The following is a 19,822-nucleotide window of genomic DNA, read 5'->3' as shown; positions in this document are numbered from 1 at the left end:
GCAGATAAATTAATGGGCTAGTCTGAATGGTCATTTTTAAATGACCATTAATGACCACCCTAGGTAAGATTTTTCTAATAGGATATGGCATAGTATTTATGTGTTCCAGATTTTAATTATTTTACTGGACTTAGTGTGACAGTTCTTTTCTAATCAAGGGCACATTCAACTGTTACAGCAAATTTTAACTGTGTCGTGTTGCTGCAACTGTCTTGCTCCCTTTGTTACTTACTCCACCATTAAGACCTTATGTTAAACGTCCTGTATTTTACTGATTGTGTTGATGCTTTTTATTCTAGAGTATAGTCAAGGACTTTGCTGCACGCTGTGGGATGATTCTGCAAGAGGCAATGAAATGGGCTCCCTCTGTTACAAAATCTCATCTACAGGTAAGGAACCTGCTTCTGTGATTTTTACAGATCTTGGATACTGCAATTCTACCTGAAGTTTATATTTCCTTCCCTAAAACAACAGGGTCAAGGGATTCTATCCTTGTGTGAAAGGACAACTAATTACTTTCCTTTCTTCCATGTAGTCCAAAACACTTCATCTCTTAAGGGTTTTTTTGTCAGAAGTGATTCTTTTAAGAGAAGATCACAGCCTTCAGGCATTTATCTTGATAACTTTACTAATTTTGAATACAGAAAGAGTCTTACTCTTTGTGTGTTTAGGAGGACATTCAGAAAATCTTATTGCCAGGGGAACAATGCCTGGAAGGGATGAGTAGAGACAGTCTTATCATAATTGTGTATAATTGTTACCCAAAGTTTGCAGTGATGTAACATTTGCTTATGAGCTGCCTTGTTTTGAAGATAATCAAGTATTTTGGAGTTTGGGTTGGTTTTTTTTTTTCAGGAGTACCTAAACAAACATCAGAACTGGGTTTCGGGGTTGTCCCAGCACACTGGACTGGCCATGGCTACAGAAAGCGTTTTGCACTTTGCAGGCTACAACAGGCAGAACACCACTCTGGGCGTGAGTATTGTTTGTTCCTTTGTGCACCTGCAGAGACCTTGACAAGTCAGAGGGCTGAGCAGAGACCCTGCTGCCTGCAGCTTCCTCACAAGGGGCAGCAGAGGGGCAGGCACTGATCTCTCTCTGGTGACCAGTGACAGGACCCAGGCAGTGTCAGGGGAGGTTTAAGGCTGGCTGCAGGGAAAGGGCTCTCATTCAGAGGGTGGCTGGGTGCAGGAACAGGCTCCCCAGGGAAGTGACAGCACCAAGCCTGACAGAGCTCAGGAGGTGTTTGGACAATCCCAGTGGTGTGGTGTGAGTGTTGGGTTTGTCCTGTGCAGGGCCAGGAGCTGCACTCAGTGATCCCTGTCAGTCCCTTCCAACTCAGGATATTCTGTGATCCATGAAAGAAATACACATACTCCTTATTTGATTTTGATCAGTCCTGGCACTGTTGTATGGAACAGTCCTGACACTGCTCCGATTATAAGCATAAGGAAATTTAAAACATATGTGAAGGAATAAAAAGATAAAGAGACAAATGGTTTGATATGAGCAGGATAAACACCTTGTTATGCTCTGGCCATAGGCAACCCAGCTGACTGAAAGACCAACTTGTGTGAAGAAGGACTACTCCAACTTCATGGCTTCTCTTAACTTGCGCAACCGCTATGCAGGAGAGGTAAGGACAGGATTTCTCATGGATGTGGGGTGTCCAGAAGCTCTGGCATCACTTCTGGAAGGAATGATGTCCTTCCAGCCTGTACTGGTGTAGGGGTCTATGTCACATGAAATATTCATATCCCTTCAGCATAAAGAGTATCATTTTCCTAGGTTATTAAACAGATCATTTTACTGTTAGTCTTGCAGATAAAGCTAAAGATTAGATAAAGCTAAAGATTAGATTGCAGATAAAGCCAAAGATTTGGTAAAGTGGTAACAAAAGATGCCTCTGTTTGTGGAGCTCCCTAATCAGCACATGACCAATACTTAAGTGGATTCCTAAAAATACTGTTCTCTGTTGAAAACCACCCTAAATTTTACAGGTTTCTGGAATGATTCAGTTCTCAAATGCCACAGGACGAACATCTGACCTGAATAAACTTATGGTCAAAGAGCTGAATGCTGCTCTTGAATCAAGCAATACTGAATTCTACACCCAGGCCATGTTTAAGTTGACTGCACTGCTAATAAGCAGCAAAGGTAATGAAAACCAAATGGAGTTCTGCTTTCTGACGGTGAATGCCAAGAATAATAAACTACAAAAACTATCCATATAGCAACCCAGTATGCATCAACTTGCAGCAAAACTCTTTTGATTTTTTTCCATTAAGCTTATATTGGGGAAAAGCCTCCTTAAACCGGAAGCTATTTATTATTAGGAACTGATTATTACCTATGGTGCACACCAGTTTCATGCTGATGTGGAAAGCAGTTGTCCTTTGGAGAAATCTGAGTGAATGTTTGTTTTCAGACTGTGATCCCCAGCTCCTTCATCATCTGTGTTGGGGACCCCTGCGGATGTTCAATGAACATGGCATGGAAACAGCAATTGCTTGCTGGGAGTGGCTGCTTGCTGCCAAGAATGGGATAGAAGTGCCGGTAGGAAGTGATTTAACTACTCCTCCTCTGCCCCTGCCATGGGGAAGGGAGAAGATTCTGAGAGATTCACAGATATTGGGAATCTGTGTCAAGGATGTTTAGATGCACTGTTAATCACTTTAGCCTGCCAGGGAGTCTCTGTTCCTGTATTGTTGGGAGTCTGTGCACCCCCACGAGGTGGCTGTGGGAAACAGGCCTTTCTCAACAGCATGAATGTTACAGCAAAAGAAACCTGCTGGAATCCCAGCTGTAGAATTTACTTTGCTGATGAGATGCCTGAGCTGTTCATGAATTGAATCTATACTATCACAAACTATAGAACGGTGTTTTAAAACAAATTGAAATCAGTGTCCCTGCTCATTCATCAGCCTCTGGTATCTGGTATTGCACCTTTACATAAAAACATAGACTTGCAAATGTCCTAATCCTGTAACAGGCTAAACCAGTTGTATTTTGTGAGATGGGGATCAATGTAATAGTAATAAAGCAACTCAGCATGGTGTAGTGACAGTCCACACAGCTGAGAAAGCTGCCTCTGGTAATTGCTTGGCTTAGGGAGCACCAGTGTTTCACTTGCTGGAGATAATCATCCGTCTGAATTTACTTAGTTGAGTTTACTTGCAGGTTTCAGTGGTTACCTTCTTAAGCATTAGTTTCATTTTTTTCCATTGGTTATTTGAGGAAATGTCTTTGTATCTGGTTGAGGAGAACAGAGAAGCACCCTTGGTTGCTCAGCCCCCTTACTACAGAGGATGCTGCTTCTGAGAGCAGGATCAGCAAAACTGAATTATGTGCCATCTTTATGTTGTGCTTGATCAGCCAGGGTGTGCTTGGTGTGCTCAGAGGCCAAACCATGTCCTGCAGGTCAGGGAACCTGGCATGTGCTTGTCTCTGCCAGGCTCGTGTGGGAGGCAGCAGCCTTTAGTAGAGCAGGGGGATGGATGGCATGGGCTGATCTAACAGTTCAGTCTCCTCTACAAAATACAGAACCTGGCTCTGCTGCCTTTAGTCTTTCTGTCACTGGCTGAGATTCTGAGGGAGTCTCTCTTCCTTCTGTAATTTAGGATGTGGAAGAAACATTTTCTTTTAGCTGGGATGTATAGACTTGTCTCTTGCCTCTCTGTCAGCACTGCAGTGAATTTTAATTGATGTTGTAGGTTCTTGTGTGTACTGTAGGGAAAGATTGTGCTTTCCAAATAAGAAGCTGCTCCTGAAACAGGAAGCACTGTCACCTTCCTTCTTGCAGTTCATGCGGGAAATGGCAGGAGCCTGGCAGATGACAGTGGAGCAGAAAGTTGGGCTGTTTTCTGCGGAGCAGAAAGAAGCAGATCCATTAGCAGCCTCAGAGGAGAGCCAGCCAAAGCCCTGTCCACCAGAGGTGACCCCACATTACATCTGGATAGAGGTGTGTGTTTCTTCTGAAGGTCCCACCTGTGGCAGCCTGTATCTCCTGTTGCTGGGGTTTGGGAAGGGACTGGAGTCATGTGCTCACAGCCAGGAGAGACACTCTGTTTAGACGAGCATAATCATTGCGGGGGAGAAAGGTGTTTGAAACAGAGGAGTCTGGGGGTGGGGTTTGAAATGCAAAAAGGTCGAAGGAGGCATGGTATGTCTGTCTCTTTTTCTCAGTTCTTGGTGCAGAGGTTTGAAATAGCCAAATACTGCAGTTCTGACCAAATCGAGATCTTCTCCAGCCTGCTGCAGCGCTCCCTGTCCCTGAACATCGGCGGGGCCAAGGGCAGCCTGAACCGGCACGTGGCAGCCATTGGGCCCCGATTCAAGTGAGTGCTTCTGGCCTTTTCCTCTGGAATCACAGAAATAACAAATCAGATTAGAGGGAGAAGAGATAAGGTTATGGGGAGATGGGAAGAAAACAACTGAACACGACATGTTTAACTTGTCCTTAGCTTCAAGTGCTGGAAGTGGCTTTAAAAGCCTGCAGTGGTGCAGTCTAACCTCTGTTTTCAAAGCAGAAGTTGATCACTTCAGCATGAAAGTCATCTTGTGGTGTTTCAGGGAACTTCATGGGATTATTTCATATAATGAATTGCCCACATCATGGATCTAGTAATGAATCTACCTTGGCTTCATCAGTTATTTTCATCTTTTGTGACTTGAAGGCTCTCACTTTCTGTGCTCCAGCAGTCACAGCTTTGAAACAGACTGATGACAATGTGAACAGGTTGCCAAGAGCTCTGGAACAGACACTTCTCAGGCTGCAGTTACAGCTGTATCGTGGTTTGCATGGTGGTGAGTTGGTCACCATTTGGGGAGAGCCAACATTTCCATTCTCTATTTTGCTTCTTAGGTTACTAACCCTGGGTTTGTCTTTGCTGCATGCTGATGTGGTTCCAAATGCAACTATCAGAAACGTTTTGAGAGAAAAGATTTATTCAACTGCCTTTGATTACTTCAGGTACACTTTTACTTGAAAGAACTCACTGAAAATATGTTTGTTTTTCCTGAACCTTGAGTGGTATTTCAAAGCAGCAGCTGTCTTTCTCTTCTAGTGATTTTTCTTCCTTTCCTTTTTTACCCACTTTAACAGAAACTTGTCTTGTGCTTTAGGATGGTTCATAAATTATCACGAAGAGGCTTAGATATTAATTTCAGATTTTATGTGCGATTAAAAAAGCAGGAATGTTTCTGTTCAATTCTGTTTTTTCCTTATTTTGAAGTTTATTCAGTGCTCAAAATTGTATCTAGATTTATAAGGTTTAAAGAACTGCTGTCAGAGCATGTGTGGCTGAAATATAGTTTCATTGTTTTCAAAATACAGCTACACTCAATCTGATTATTTCAACATTTGAGACATGCACAATAGAAAATTTAATTGATAGGAATGTCTGAATGTGAGGAGGTCAGTCAGTCCTAATATTAACTTTCAAATGAATCCAGGATGCTGACAGACCTTTGCCTTAGTTTTCAGTTATAACTGGAAATTTGTGCTCTTCAGAGATAATAAAGCCATGAGGATAAAATGTAGTGATGTGTGGTCTCATCCTTGTAGATTTCAGTCAGAATAAAAAATACTATTTGATTGGGTTGGTGAGGGTTTCTGACTGCTGGGAGGTTTTTTCCCCCCGTAATGCCTTCAACATCACATTGTTTGTGTGATTTCTTTAAGTTGTCCTTCAAAGTTCCCTACACAAGGGGAGAAGAGGCTCCGTGAGGATATCAGCATATTGATCAAGTTTTGGACAGCAATGTTCTCAGACAAGAAGTATCTGACTGCCAGCCAACTTGTGCCACCTGGTGAGTTCCTTTAAAAGTGTCTTAAAAAAGGTGTTTTAAAAGTTCCTAGTTTCTTTGATTGGATTCTACATCAGATCTGTGCTTTGTTCTTAGATAATCAAGACACCAGGAGCAACCTGGACATCAATGTTGGATCTCGGCAACAGGCTACACAAGGATGGATAAATACTTACCCTTTGTCCAGTGGCATGTCAACCATATCTAAAAAATCAGGTATTTTTTTGACTGTAACCAGCTCATTACAGCTAATTTTACAGCATAGTTTATGTTCAGATATTTAAAGTCAATATTTACATCAGGCTCATATTCTGACAGGGTATTTAATTACCAGTGCCAAACTCTGGAAAATGAAGGCAGAAAAATTCTCATGTGTAACAAGCAGGAAAGTTCTGAAATCACCTGAGTTTTTTGATAGAATGTTCAATTCTGTTGTGCAGGAGAAATAAGATGGGAAGAGGTCAAGTTGTATTGAAATCCTGTAAGGAATTTTTTTGCTTCATGGAAACATGCCCTTAGTGCCTTCTGGGGACAGCAGAGTGACATTGGATCAAGGACTGTGTTTTTGTACAGTTTTAAAGCTACAGTCTCTTTAGTTAGACTGTCGTGCTCCTAAAGGGAATGCACTGCTGGCTACAATGGTCTCTCTGTAGCCTGTTGTACTCCAGGTATTCAGAGGACACCTGCATGATGAGTGGCTGCAGTGCTGACTTCTGCCACACTGAAGTTACAGGGGTCCTGTGCTTGTTCAGTTCTGTGTTCATGTTTCCAGGTGTGGACAGTTTGAAAGTACAGTTTAACCTGCTGAACAAAATCCACTGAAAACTTCTTAATCCTTTTCTCCAGGAATGTCCAAGAAGACGAACAGGGGGACCCAGCTGCACAAGTACTACATGAAACGCAGGACATTGCTGCTCTCATTGCTGGTGAGTCATCAGAAGGATGGGCAAACTGCAGCAATTTCTAAGACCTTCTTACTGTTGCAGGATATATAAACTAAAGTATGAGATCGGGAGTGTTTTGCTTCTTCCAAAAACCCTTTTTTCCCCTGTTTCCCTCAGGCTACTGAGATCGAACGCTTGATCACGTGGTATAATCCACTGTCCTCCCCAGAGCTAGAGTTGGATCAAACTGGAGAGAGCAGCGTAGCAAACTGGAGGTCCAAATACATCAGTCTGAGTGAGAAGCAGTGGAAGGATAATGTGAATCTGGCTTGGAGCATTTCTCCTCATCTTGCTGTGCAGCTGCCTACCAGGTGAGACATTTCAAAAGAAACCACTGATGTTATACTGCTGCCTTAGAAGTTGAGTGAGTATTTACAGTGTGTACTGACAGCACTTGCTGCTAGCTGCAGCCTCTTGCATACTGTCACAACTGTTTGAGACCTTTGAAAAGAACTAGGTTACTTAATAGACTCATTTGGCTCAGTCACTAATGAAGTCCTTTCCTGCCATCTGTTCTTTGCCAGTGCTTAGACAGTGTTTGATTCAGAAGAAATCAGGTTTGTTTTTTAATAGCATTCAGCCCATTAGCAAGCACAGCATTTAAGCAGTGCTAAAAGTATCTTGGAATGCAGTGTTTTAGCTAGATACTGGCTTGCACTTTAGTATTACAGGAGGATTAGCATAGTTGGCTCCGGAAGGGAAAGGAAATTCTTTCCCCCTTACAACAGTGATGGTTTTTGCCAAGTAGAGTTCTGTACACTGGTTGCTGTAGAATCCCAGACAGAATATTTCAGCCAAGAATCCACTAGTGGAAGTGGGCTGAAATACAACTGGTTTATACAAAAGCACTGGATGAGGACCAGTTTTTTTCAGAATCCTCTTTCCACAGCATATTGGTGCACGTTATGTCATAGTTGGACTATTTGTTTATTGAGCATATAGTTTTCTGCCTTCTGCTGTTCTCATCTTCATATAAATAGAAGAAGCCATCAAAATTTTCTAATAATGTTATTGTGTTCCTGGTTATATTTAGGTTTAAGAACACTGAAGCTATTGGAACAGAAGTGACCCGTCTGGTCCGGTTGGACCCAGGAGCTGTCAGTGATGTTCCTGAGGCAATAAAGGTACCTGTGAATATTTTTACTGTTACAGGAGGCCAATTCAGTCAGATATATTGGAAAATACAGTCTTGTCTTATCACAGTGTGTGTTCTAGTGCTACCCATATCTCTGGTAGGAGGGAATGACAGAACAGCTGGGGAAATGAGGTGCTCAGAGGAGAACCACAGCAGTAAGAGGAGGTAGCCAGTTAGCCAATGGTACATTTTGCTTCTGGGTATTCTCACTGTACACAAAATGGCTCAAAATTCATCATTTGCAGTACAGCCACCATTTCTGTTCCTTTGGTATAATAAGTGAAAAGATCACTGGACTGAGCCATGAGGAGTGCTGCTGCTGAAGTTATTTCAAGCATAACCTTTTCTGTGTATCCAAAGACCAAGGTTTGGAAGTGAGGAGGGTTCATCATGCAGATCTGCAGTGAAGCACTTTAGTCCTGTGAGGGACAGTCTTGTCAGAGCTGCATTCTGTACATCACCTGTAAAATAGATGGCAGGAAAATTGAACCTTTTTTGATCCTTCAAAATGACTCATCCTTTCTTCTTTCTCCCTGTACAAGAACACCTGGATTGTGCTTTTAGTAACTTCATTTGGTGTTCTGGGAGGTGAGGTGATTCCAACAGCTAGGTTTCCATGGAAAAATGCATTAGATAAAACAGCCATAGTTTTGTAAAAAAAAAAAAAGTTCCATGTTTTGTTTAAAAAAGAAGTTTTGCCTTGCTAGAGGGAGCTCAGTGTCAGCATTACTGTCTGGTGTGTGGTACCCACACCTCAGTGAGTGCTATAACCCCCAGTGTGTCTGACCTGCTTTTTCAGTTCCTGGTTACCTGGCACACGATTGATGCTGATGCACCTGAGCTCAGCCACGTTCTGTGCTGGGCACTCACAGATCCACCAACGGGCCTGTCCTACTTCTCCAGCATGTATCCACCTCATCCTCTGACAGCCCAGTACGGAGTTAAAGTCCTGCGCTCTTTCCCTCCGGTAAGAAATGTTCCAGGAAAGCCTCAAACTCCAGGGGAAGTTATGGCCTTGGTCATTGTGGCCACAAGTTTCATTTTAATGCCATGGAGAGACACGTGCTGAATGGGCACAGCACACTGCTGAATGTGCACAGAGTGGGATGGAAACTTGAAGTTGATTGTCCCACGTAAAACTGGCTCATGTTTTTGCAGCTTTGTTGCAAATGACACTGAGCTGAATTCCTCAGACTGCCCTTCTCAAATCATCTCTTTTGCCTCCTCTCTCAATGTCAAAGTTGTTTCTTAGGCAGCAGAGAGCTGTTTTTTAGCACTTGCCAGACTTCTATTAGGACTGTGAAGTACATGATCATTAATAATATTTTTGAAGGGAGTAACTAAACAGAATAATACTTCGATTTGAGAGAGTTGCCTACATAGTTTAAAATAAAAAGGCAATGGGATTTTGTTTATCACCTAAATGAAAGGAGCTTTTCTCTGTGTATGTGACTCATCTTCCCTTCTGGCTACTAGAACAAAACAGTGAAACCCTGCCATCCCTTCTCTTTCAGGATGCCATTTTATTCTACATTCCACAGATTGTTCAGGCACTGCGGTATGACAAGGTGAGCTTATGAATCAGCTGCATGTGAAGAAAACATGTTTTTAATGCAGTTTTTTAGATTTAAAGCAGTAAATAAAACAAAAATTAAGCATAACCTAATGCTGCTTATTAGCTCAAAGAGATAAGTGGCCTAGAGGTGAGGAAAGGCTGATCAGAATAACAGAATAGGTCAGTAACAAAGCTGAAAACAGTTTAAGATCAGTTCATTACCTTTTAAAATACACTGTCATTCATGTCTTTTCAGCAAAATGAGTGAGAGTGCAGAGGTCTTCTTTCCATCCATTGAACATTTTCTGGGTTTGAATGATAGCTGTTAGAAGCAGTAATCTTGAGTCTGAGAGTTGTAATGAACTTTGATCCTTTCTGGTTTGCAGATGGGTTATGTTAGGGAATACATCCTGTGGGCAGCTTCCAAATCTCAGCTCTTGGCTCACCAGTTCATCTGGAACATGAAAACTAATATCTACCTGGATGAAGAAGGACATAACAAAGATCGTGAGTACCTTAAAATATAGTCTGACACGACTCCTTTCCTTTTCCCAGTCCCAGCTAAATTTTATTCCCACTTCTTGCTTGTCAGGAAGAATTCTTTTAGCTGGGAAATTCTCTATTATTTATAGTGGTAGGGCCCAATCTGTGTCAGTGCCTGATTGAGTCTATCAAGTGAGACAGGGTGCTGGTTCCCTCAGTACCTTTTTCTTAATACTATCCAGAGGTGCTTATTTCCATCACCCAGAACATTTTACTTTTGGAAGTAAGCTTCTGACACAGGTGCTTCCTTTTTTTCACTTGCAGCTGACATTGGAGAACTTCTGGAGCAGTTAGTGGAGGAGATAACTGGCTCATTGTCTGGCCCAGCCAAGGATTTCTACCAACGGGAGTTCGATTTCTTTAATAAAATCACCAATGTTTCAGCCATTATCAAGTAAGTATTGTACTTCAGAAACGTGTGCTCTGTTTGTATAAGTTTGAAACAGATTTGAGGCTAGTGTGTAGAGTAATATATAATATGCAGGTTATTAAAAGAGAATTCATCTTTCCAGGCCATTCCCTAAAGGAGATGAAAGAAAAAAAGCTTGTTTGAGTGCTCTGTCTGAGGTGAAAGTGCAGCCTGGTAAGATGTGATTTAGTCATATACAATTGTGGGCTTTTCCATTCAACATAATTGTTTATTCAAGCAAATCTTGAAATCCCTATGAGTGGCAGCTCATAGAGATTTCAGTTTTGCTGCTGGTGGCTGTTCTTGTTTGGTTGTTTCTCTCTTGAAAAAAATGCAAATATTTTTGCCCATCCAATAATTTTTATATGGTGTATCAAAACTTACCCAAAAGCAAGTTACATAATGCATATCGTGAATAAAAGTAGCAGTGTATGCCTGAAGAGGAGGGATAAATAAATTCTCTTGCTTTCTACCACTTCTTTTTTAAAAAGACATGGTGTTTTTGAGAAGTTTTGTTATCTCAAGAACGAAGTGTGTCCAGTTCCTTTCAGAATTCCCCCCTTTCTCCCATCAGGCATTCCCTCGAAATGTCAGTGTCTGAGGGTCCTTTCAAATCTTCAACATATGTTTTTCCAGCCTCAACCTTCTCCTTAAAATGGAGTTTGATGAAAGCTTTTCCTGACCTCTGACAGGTTTGAAACCTTCTGCCCTGTGTTGGTGGCTGAGGGCACTGCTCAGTGTACTGGGGCTGCTGCCACATCTAATTCAGGGCTGTTGTAGGATGCGTCCTCTCTGGACCTTTCTGTGGCACAGGTTCTGCAGTGTGAGCTCAAAACTGTATTTTATTAGTTTCTGGGAATCCCTCACTAATGGAAATGGTACCACACCCTTCATGGCTCACAGACTAATCTCCAGTTTCTCTCTGACATTAATTCAAAACTGTGTACTGAAGCTGTAGACATTGACATCAGTTATTGTCCAACTTGCATTGTCTCACTGGCCAGTGGATTTGTTTTCAGCTGTCTGCTCTGTTTTGCAGGCTGTTACTTGCCCAGCAATCCTGAAGCAATTGTTCTGGATATTGATTACAAGTCAGGAACTCCTATGCAGAGGTACCATGCTCTTGTTATATTTGTTTTTATTTATATATAAATGCTTGTTAAGTTAATGAATGATATTCAAGTATTTTTCTATAAATTTTTCTTTGGCTAATTGCACTCATCATCATCTTTGTTTCTCCTGGAATTTAGTGCAGCAAAAGCACCCTATCTGGCCAAATTTAAAGTGAAACGATGTGGAGTCAGTGAGCTTGAAAAAGAAGGTTAGTAACTGCAGCTTAATCACTGATGCTACTAATTAATTGTCAGCAATTCCTTTAAAACTGCCTGCTTTTAGTGACCTGTACCACTGCAGAAAAATTACTTCCATTGAATTTTATCTACCATGATTCAGCTGAGAAATTGAACTGGATCAAAGGAAGAGAGAAGAAAATTCTGAAAACTTGTATCTTTTTTAAAGTCCCAAGAAGCAAGCCACATAGGGCTCTTGAAGAAATTACGACAGTTACTTTGGACTGTCGTAATAGAAATCACTGGCTTTTTCTGGGTTTTTAGACAGTAACAAAACCCAGGTTTTGCCAGTTTTTCTCTCACAAGACATTTTGTGGGAGTCTCCAGCTGACTAGCTCAATGCAGTGCAGGCATTTATCAGGTAAATCACACACACTGGCTTAAGATGCTCTAATTCCAGTGATAATTACCTTGTAAGGCAGAAATATCTGTGGTGCACCTGCAGTAAAATGCTGTGGGTTTGAGTGCAGAGGGCTTGTCACGATAGAAAGTTACTCATTAAAGTCCACATCTGGGTTTTGCTCTGTGTTCTCTTGTTGCAGGTCTGCGTTGTTGCTCTGACTCCATCGATGAAAGTGCAGAACAGGATGAGGACAGTGAGGAGGACACCTGCTGGCAGGCAGCGATCTTTAAAGTGGGCGATGACTGCAGACAGGTACAAATCTGTCACCTTTGCACTTAGAGGAGACACATTTCTAGCTGATAATGCATAAGAAGAAAATGATTTTAGTATAGAAGTATTTTTCTTTGGAACTTTGGTAATCTCTGCTAGTTCCAGACTGTGTTGTACCCCTAGAGAAATTCTGGTTTGGAAATAAAGGCTATTCTGTCAAGACAAGTTTACCAAGCCTTAAAATTTTTTTACAGAGTTTAGTTTTCAGTTGAGCTATTTGTGGTAGTGGTAGTTATAGTGGTAGTTCCTGAGGTGGGTTTTTATACATTGAAGTTTGATTGATAAGAGAGAATGCTGGTTATTATCCCTGGAGTTGTTAGTAGCCCTTTTATCAAAGGATGAGAGGCAGTTCATTCTTAGGTGAGCAGTTAAATCATCAGTGTTGCTTGCTGCCCACTCACACAGCACTTACCAGTTCCCCTTTTCATTTCCCCCATAGTGCATGCACAAGCACACATCTGCACTCCTGCTTAACTTAATGTTCACTTCAGAGTTCTTCAGAGCATGTTTATAATCTGGTTTGTGACCTGTAACCCCTGTAATGTTTGTACAATTTTTGTCTTGTCTGACAGGACATGTTAGCTTTACAAATCATCGATCTCTTCAAGAATATATTTCAGCTGGTGGGCCTGGATCTTTTTGTGTTTCCGTACAGAGTGGTGGCCACAGCTCCTGGGGTAAGTGGGCAATTAACTGTAGTGCTGTAGAAAAATATTCCTCATTCAAAAATACTTTCTTCCAGCATGCATAAAAATTCCATGCTATAAGGAAGTACTGCCCATATCACTTATGCCAAATATTTGGAGTACCAGCAATGGAGTCTTTCCTCTCCTGCTTCCTGCTTTTCTAAAGCTTTTGGCTGTGAAATTTTGCTGCTTGAAAATGTTTGTTGTTTGATTTCTGGGACTAGTTGTGCAAAGCAATAGAAAGTCACAGAACTTGTCTTAGTTGAATGGAAATCCTAAAAGAGAGGATATACTTTTTTTAATGAATAAACCAGATATTCTGTATTTGGTGATCTATAGGCTTCCCATATGTATAGGTTCCCCAGAGAACCTATATGACTGCCAAGAGCCATGAACAAGATGTATTTGGGTCATGCTTTACAATCCTGTTCCTCTTCTTCCCTCCAGTGTGGTGTTATTGAGTGCATTCCTGACTGCACATCCCGTGACCAGCTGGGCAGGCAGACAGACTTTGGGATGTATGATTATTTTACAAGGCAGTATGGAGATGAGTCTACCCTTGCATTCCAGAAGGTAAAATATCAGTGGGCTAGCACAGCAAAATATCCACTTAGAGACATTCTACCTATAAGAAATAATGACAAATAATTGCATCATGACTACTATAATGCTAGTTCCTGGTGCTGATAATCCATTTTTAGCTATTGTGAGTTAGCTAAAGAAGTAATTGCAGCTATAGATGTATGGAGAATGTCATTGGACATCGCTTCAAACTAATCACGAATGGAAAAAAAGAAAAAAGCATTGTTCATCTGTCTCATCTCCTGATGGAGAGTTGTTAAATTCTGTAAGCTGTTCTGATTTGTTTTAACTTGTTGTTGGTACAGGCTCGCTATAATTTCATCCGCAGTATGGCTGCCTATAGCCTGCTCCTGTTCCTGCTCCAGATTAAAGACAGGCACAATGGCAACATCATGCTGGACAAACAGGGACACATCATTCATATTGGTCAGTCATGTGCACCTCTGAATGTCAGTCATTACCTTTCCTTTCTGCTCTTAAATGTTGCTGATAACAGATAATAAGCCATTTCCCCTTTGAGATCCATCTGTATACTGATTTCACTGTTTATAAACATACATGGAAGGTTTTCATGCCTTTTAAGTGTTGTGTGTTTGTGTTGGCTGCTTCTGTGTAAATATAGCTCTGCAAAGTTTTGTCAGGTCAGGAAGGTACACACATATGTATGGATGACACATGTTTATGTACTCATGCATGGATACATGTGTGCATGTGTGCAATTATAGAAATGTGTCTTTGGATTCCTTTCATCACTGCAAGGGTATGAATTAAACTTGACAAATTTATATAATTGTGTGGGGCTGTAACCTCTGCTTTAACTTTGCTTTTCTGGAACTGCACAAACATATCAGCGGTTTATTTGATACCACCATTCTTACATTTATTCTCCTGTCATGGTGATGATGCTTTTGTTGGTATTCTTACACTTCACCAAAGCTTTTTTACAGTTGGAGTTAAAATGTTTACATTAATACATGCAATCCACCTCTCTTGCTTCTGTATGAGGTTTATGAGGCAGTTTTATCTTTTGTGCACAGATTTTGGATTCATGTTTGAAAGCTCACCTGGTGGAAACCTGGGCTGGGAGCCTGACATTAAACTGACTGATGAGATGGTGATGATAATGGGAGGGAAAATGGAGGCAACACCATTTAAATGGTTTATGGAGATGTGTGTCAGAGGCTACCTGGCAGTCAGGTAAGGTCTTCTTAGCTGCTCAGAGTGGAAGTTCTTGCATGCCCAAAGCCAGATGAGAAGATAAATAATAACAAATGTTTGTTTTTTAGGGAATCTGAGCCTTGATTGTCCTGGTACGTCTTGCAAACTTTGAAACAATGCAATAATCCTTCTATTTTACAGCTTATCTTTGTGGTATTTTTTTCTGTCTTTATGTTATATTTTTAAATTTTATATATTCAGTTTATAAATGTGATGTTTCACACATTTCCTCACACAATTTAGTGCACTGATAGTACAATAAGAAACTACTGTCTTGGAGTCAAGATCATTTTGGTTCCTTGAGGGGAAGCAGTCTGGACAAAGTTTTTATGGCAAAGCAAATGTGTCACTCAAGTGGCAGAGTAATAGCCTAGTAGATAATAAATGTTCTGAGCAAGAGGACAGGAAGGACAAGAGAAGCTGGGCTGATGTAGCAAAGAATTACACAGAATAATTAAGATTAAAAGATAGTATGTTCCTGTGGTGTTGCTGGTTTCAGCCTTTTGTAATGTTTTGGTGCATTGCTTCACCTTTCTGATGCCAAAGAAGTGTTGTTTGCTAAAGCATTACTTTGCATAATCCTTCTTGAGACTTCATCTTGCAGCACTCTGACTATCTGACAGTCCAGCATAAAGGAGTGACATTTAATTAAAGTGACAGATTGCAAGCAATGGTGTAGCTTCACGAACAAGTGTAAGAGGATTATCTGTGTTGATTTAATTACAGAAAAAGGTGTGATCCAGCTCGTTGAACTCCTTAGCTTGTCTGCTTTACTTGCTAGGGCTGCAGGAGTTTGAGTGCTCTGACATTTTTGTCCTTTTTCCCGTAGGCCTTACATGGATGCTGTGGTCTCACTGGTTACATTGATGTTGGATACAGGGCTGCCCTGTTTCCGAGGGCAGACAATCAAGCTGTTGAAGTAAGTCAGCAATGTGGGTGAGCTGGAAAATGTTATTAAAATGTTCTGTCATTTGTACCAAGTGGTTTCACAAGAAGTAGGTACTTGCAGCAAGTGAAATCACACCTGGCTGAGCATGCACAAAGACTCATTTGTACCATGTTCAAAGGAAACCTCAATAATTTTCTCTTATTTGATTGTGATTTTCTGCATACAGGCACAGGTTCAGCCCCAACATGACTGAAAGGGAAGCTGCAACTTTCATCATCAAGATCATCCAGAATTGTTTCCTCAGCAACAGGTTTGGATTCTATGCGTGTCTCCTCCCTATGGCTAAAGGAAGGTCATTAAGCTTTGAGGAAAGCTGAAAAGTAGAGTTTTATCAGTCAGATACCAAAAATTTTTGGGTCTTTGATATTCAGCTAGTGCAGGATAGCAGCTTTGTTTCTGAATGTGCTACATCTCTGTTTCGTGCTGGGAAGGAAGACTTAAGTCCAGGGTGGTCAAATAGCAAGGCTGGTTAGTCTAAAGAATAAATGTAACAGTTAAACATCTTAAGTGCATGTTTTATTATGCTTGATAATACAGAGTTTGTGGGATATATTGGACAGTCTAATACAAACTCTTGTGTAGTTCCAAATGGGGTCAGCTTGAGACCAGTGCCACTCACTGGCTCAGGTACAGCCCCACTAGAATGGATGTTCCAGTGCTTGCTAGTGCACCTGCTCAGGATCTTGAATTAATATTGGGGGGTTGAAGGCAGTGACACTGCTGTGTGAATGGCCAGAACCAGCTTAGTTCTGACAAGCTTGAGCTTTTCTACCTGTGGCATGGTTAATCTGTGAGCTGAATAAGCTCTGCCCAGAGATAATTGAGTTATATCTGTAACAAGCTGAGATTTGTTTGCTCAGTCACACATCAGAGATGCTGCTGGTAATGCTGTTATTTCCCCTGCACTTTTATTTCCATTATCATCATTCTCCTTAATTAAGATGACTTTTCTTTCCACATAATAGTGTCTCCATGCAGCCCTGATGACCTTGATTCATTCATTATGCATTTCCTTCTCCTAAAACAAACTGCAAATGCCATGTGATGTGCTTGTGGCTTATCCAAACACAGGATCCAAGCTGCTGAAGCTGTTGCCACATGGAGAAATGTGGAAATACTTTTTTAAACTAGTTTAAACAGGAGCAGGATGTTTTGTGCTGTCCGTAACAGTAACTGGGCCTTCACAATGCCTTCAAAGAATGGAGGGCTAGTTTTGATTAGCAGCTGATTTCCTTCACCCATGTCTTTTCTCGGTGGGATCCTGATTAATGTTTCTTGACAATGGGTGCATTGTTTTTTTAAACTTTTACTTACCTCTGGCTTTGCTTTTCTTCTCTAGGAGTAGAACATACGACATGATCCAGTACTACCAGAATGACATCCCCTACTAGACACTAGAGATCCACTGCCGAAGTGAAACGTGCAACCCCGTGCCCTCACTCCAAGCTTGTGACAAACAGGAGATGCTCTGTCACACCTCGCTATCTTCCACCCTCTGTGTGTGTGTGTACGTGTTGGGTACATGTTTCCTGGACACTGCAACAATCAGTTCTGATTCATTCCTTCCTCTATACCAGGCTACATATATTACTCCTTTTCCTTGGATTTTTGGAGTTGGGTTGCAATCACAATAAAAATTGTACTACGATTATGAATGTGTGAAAGTGGTAAAGCTTGAGGAGTTTGATAATTTTTCATGCAATGCAAGGATTTTATAATATCTTTAAAAAGTAAATGAAACCCTTTCCTGCACAATTGCACAAAATGCCATGGAAAGGAAGGGTATGGGTTTCTCATTGGAAACAGAAATGTTAACTTGTTCCAATTTTACTGTAGAAAAAGCTTGATAATCATCCAAGTGGTGATGTCTGTGTAGCTGTGTTGATACTTTGCACTGTACATGGTCCCTGCTACATGGTCAGTATTTCATATGTACATGAAGAATGTATTTTTTCCTTTTGTGTGTTTTAAAAGAGACTCTACTGAAGATATATTTAATCTACAAAATGTAATAAAAGACCTTAGACTTCGTGTCTGTTGCAAATGTTTTGCCCTGTGCTGTTTGTAGCGTGTATACATCACTCTGCACATTTGTCTGCTGTTCATTATATTATGTCCCTTCTTTCTAATAGAGAAATCTAATTTCTTCTTCAGCTCCTTGTCCATCTCAAGTGACTTTTTTATCGTAAAGTAAACGTTTAGTGCAAGAGCTGGAATGTAGGACCAAAGTAAAGCTCCCCAGTGTTGCTGACTAAGGACCTCTGTCCTGAGCTGGGACACAGGTCTTTCTGGGGATTTTTCCCCTTTCTACGTGCTTATCCTTATACATGGGCTCTTCAAAACAGGGGCTGTCCCCTCTTTAGGGGATTTTGCCCCCCTCTTTAGGGGGATTTTCCCTTTTTGGGAGCTTTTCCCGAGTGTCCGGCTCGTGCCCTCAGGGAAGGAAGGGAGTGCCAGGCCTGGGCAGGGCCCCGGGGCGCCCCCTGGAGGCCCGCCCGGCACCGCTGCGGGCCTGAGGGGAACCCGGTCCTGAGGGACCCCCCAGCCCTGAGGGGAACCCGGTCCTGAAGGACCCCCGGCCCTGAGGGGAACCCGGTCCTGAGGGGAACCCGGTCCTGAGGGGAACCCGGCCCTGAGGGGCAGGCGGGACACAGCTCCGGGGACGAAGAGTGGAGGCGTCGTGAGGGAGAACGAGCCCTCAGGACTGGAGGGGACGCGACACACCGTCCCGAAGCACGTTGGTGACGGGAACACGGGTCAGCGCCCCGAGGAGGGCTCAGCGCTGAGGGGCGGACGTGTCGTGAGGAAGACCCAGCCCTGCGCGGGGCCTTTGCCGTGAGCTGGGCCGGGCCCTGAAGCGGGCCTCTGTCATGCGGTGAGCTCAGCCGTGAGGTCGGGTTCTGTGGCATAAGGAACGCCAAGCTCTGTTCACCCGCGGGCCGCGGTTTCTGGGACGCAGCTGTGACGCCGAGGGGCATTGTTTGGGGCTGTAGCTGCCCGGACCGGGGGCTCCTCAGAAGCTGGGCTGTTGCGGTAGGTCAGGGTGGCCCCTGTCTATGGCCGATGATAGGGCCGTGCCCACACCTTCCCCTTGGGAGTGTGCATTTCTGAGCACCTCTGAGTCAGCTTTTAAGTGTACCGGAGTGTCCGTGGGTCCCAGGCAGCAGGAGCTGCTCAGGGGACCTCCTCAGCCAGAAGCCAGGGTGGCTGAGGGGGTCCCTGCAGAGGATGGAGCTGCATTGAGCTCACAGCTCAGGCAGTCTGAGAGGAGGCAGTCAGGGCAGCGTGTTTTGCTTCTGCCTTCAGGGTGGGGTCTTGTGCAGTGGAGGGCCTGTCCCTTTTCCAGAGTGGGCTGCGTTCAAAATTCACACTTGCTTTTGCCATGGGTGTTAAAGTGGGTCTTGTCTCTTGCCTGTGCAGTGGGTGCCTCCCTGCAAAGTGGACTCTGAACCACTTTTCTCATTATGGGGAAATGCCACTGCCTTTCTAAAAATGTTTGGAGGCTCATCAGGGAGAAGTAGCATGCAAGAACTGCTTTAATTATTGATTTAATTCAGATTTGTTATATAACCAACTGGGACATGGAGTAATTTTGGTGCTCTGTGCCTGCGGCTAGTTGAACCTATTTAGGCTCCATAGGAAAGGAGCTGATTGACACTACAAATGTGGTAAACTTCCTCACACCTTTCCTTTAACGAGGAGCAGGTGGAGTGAAAAGATGTGAAGGCTTCTTCTCAGGGGAGGTGGTGAGGAGCTCTAATATTTGGTTAATTCAAGTCAATGCTGATACGCATGTACTTTCCTGCACCTCAAAATAAATCTGCCATGTTAAAAATATCTAGGGCTAGAAGTGAGTAGTTAGCTGGTGAATAATAATATTAGAAATAATAAATGGAGCTCTGGTAATCAGAGAGCCACTCCTAGTTGCAAATCTCAAACCACATAGCAATTTGTGTGTATTGTAGCACAGG

General features: G+C 42.4%; 1 protein-coding gene across 2 annotated transcripts in view; it reads left to right on the top strand.

Annotated features, from left to right (window-relative positions):
• The window catches only part of PI4KA (phosphatidylinositol 4-kinase alpha), a 53,771-nt gene extending 35,876 nt beyond the window's left edge, over positions 1-17,895 (top strand). For both annotated transcript variants that reach the window (XM_063415503.1, XM_063415502.1), the window contains exons 28-55: positions 300-389; positions 856-975; positions 1,544-1,636; positions 2,001-2,157; positions 2,429-2,556; positions 3,803-3,961; positions 4,186-4,337; positions 4,865-4,972; positions 5,684-5,811; positions 5,905-6,024; positions 6,655-6,734; positions 6,870-7,063; positions 7,786-7,876; positions 8,687-8,854; positions 9,402-9,455; positions 9,829-9,949; positions 10,250-10,379; positions 10,498-10,568; positions 11,434-11,506; positions 11,645-11,715; positions 12,286-12,398; positions 12,989-13,093; positions 13,550-13,675; positions 13,990-14,110; positions 14,722-14,881; positions 15,732-15,821; positions 16,018-16,101; positions 17,191-17,895. In XM_063415503.1, the coding sequence (XP_063271573.1) occupies positions 300-389; positions 856-975; positions 1,544-1,636; positions 2,001-2,157; positions 2,429-2,556; positions 3,803-3,961; positions 4,186-4,337; positions 4,865-4,972; positions 5,684-5,811; positions 5,905-6,024; positions 6,655-6,734; positions 6,870-7,063; positions 7,786-7,876; positions 8,687-8,854; positions 9,402-9,455; positions 9,829-9,949; positions 10,250-10,379; positions 10,498-10,568; positions 11,434-11,506; positions 11,645-11,715; positions 12,286-12,398; positions 12,989-13,093; positions 13,550-13,675; positions 13,990-14,110; positions 14,722-14,881; positions 15,732-15,821; positions 16,018-16,101; positions 17,191-17,242 (3,159 nt within the window). In that variant the 3' untranslated portion in view covers positions 17,243-17,895. The remainder of the gene's footprint in view (positions 1-299; positions 390-855; positions 976-1,543; positions 1,637-2,000; positions 2,158-2,428; positions 2,557-3,802; positions 3,962-4,185; positions 4,338-4,864; positions 4,973-5,683; positions 5,812-5,904; positions 6,025-6,654; positions 6,735-6,869; positions 7,064-7,785; positions 7,877-8,686; positions 8,855-9,401; positions 9,456-9,828; positions 9,950-10,249; positions 10,380-10,497; positions 10,569-11,433; positions 11,507-11,644; positions 11,716-12,285; positions 12,399-12,988; positions 13,094-13,549; positions 13,676-13,989; positions 14,111-14,721; positions 14,882-15,731; positions 15,822-16,017; positions 16,102-17,190) is intronic.
• Positions 17,896-19,822: the final 1,927 nt, after the last annotated feature.

Source organism: Prinia subflava, chromosome 19 (assembly GCF_021018805.1).
Source record: "Prinia subflava isolate CZ2003 ecotype Zambia chromosome 19, Cam_Psub_1.2, whole genome shotgun sequence".
NCBI lineage: Eukaryota > Metazoa > Chordata > Aves > Passeriformes > Cisticolidae > Prinia > Prinia subflava.
The sequence above is the reverse complement of the archived record's forward strand: the minus strand, read 5'-3'. Positions and strand labels throughout refer to the sequence as shown.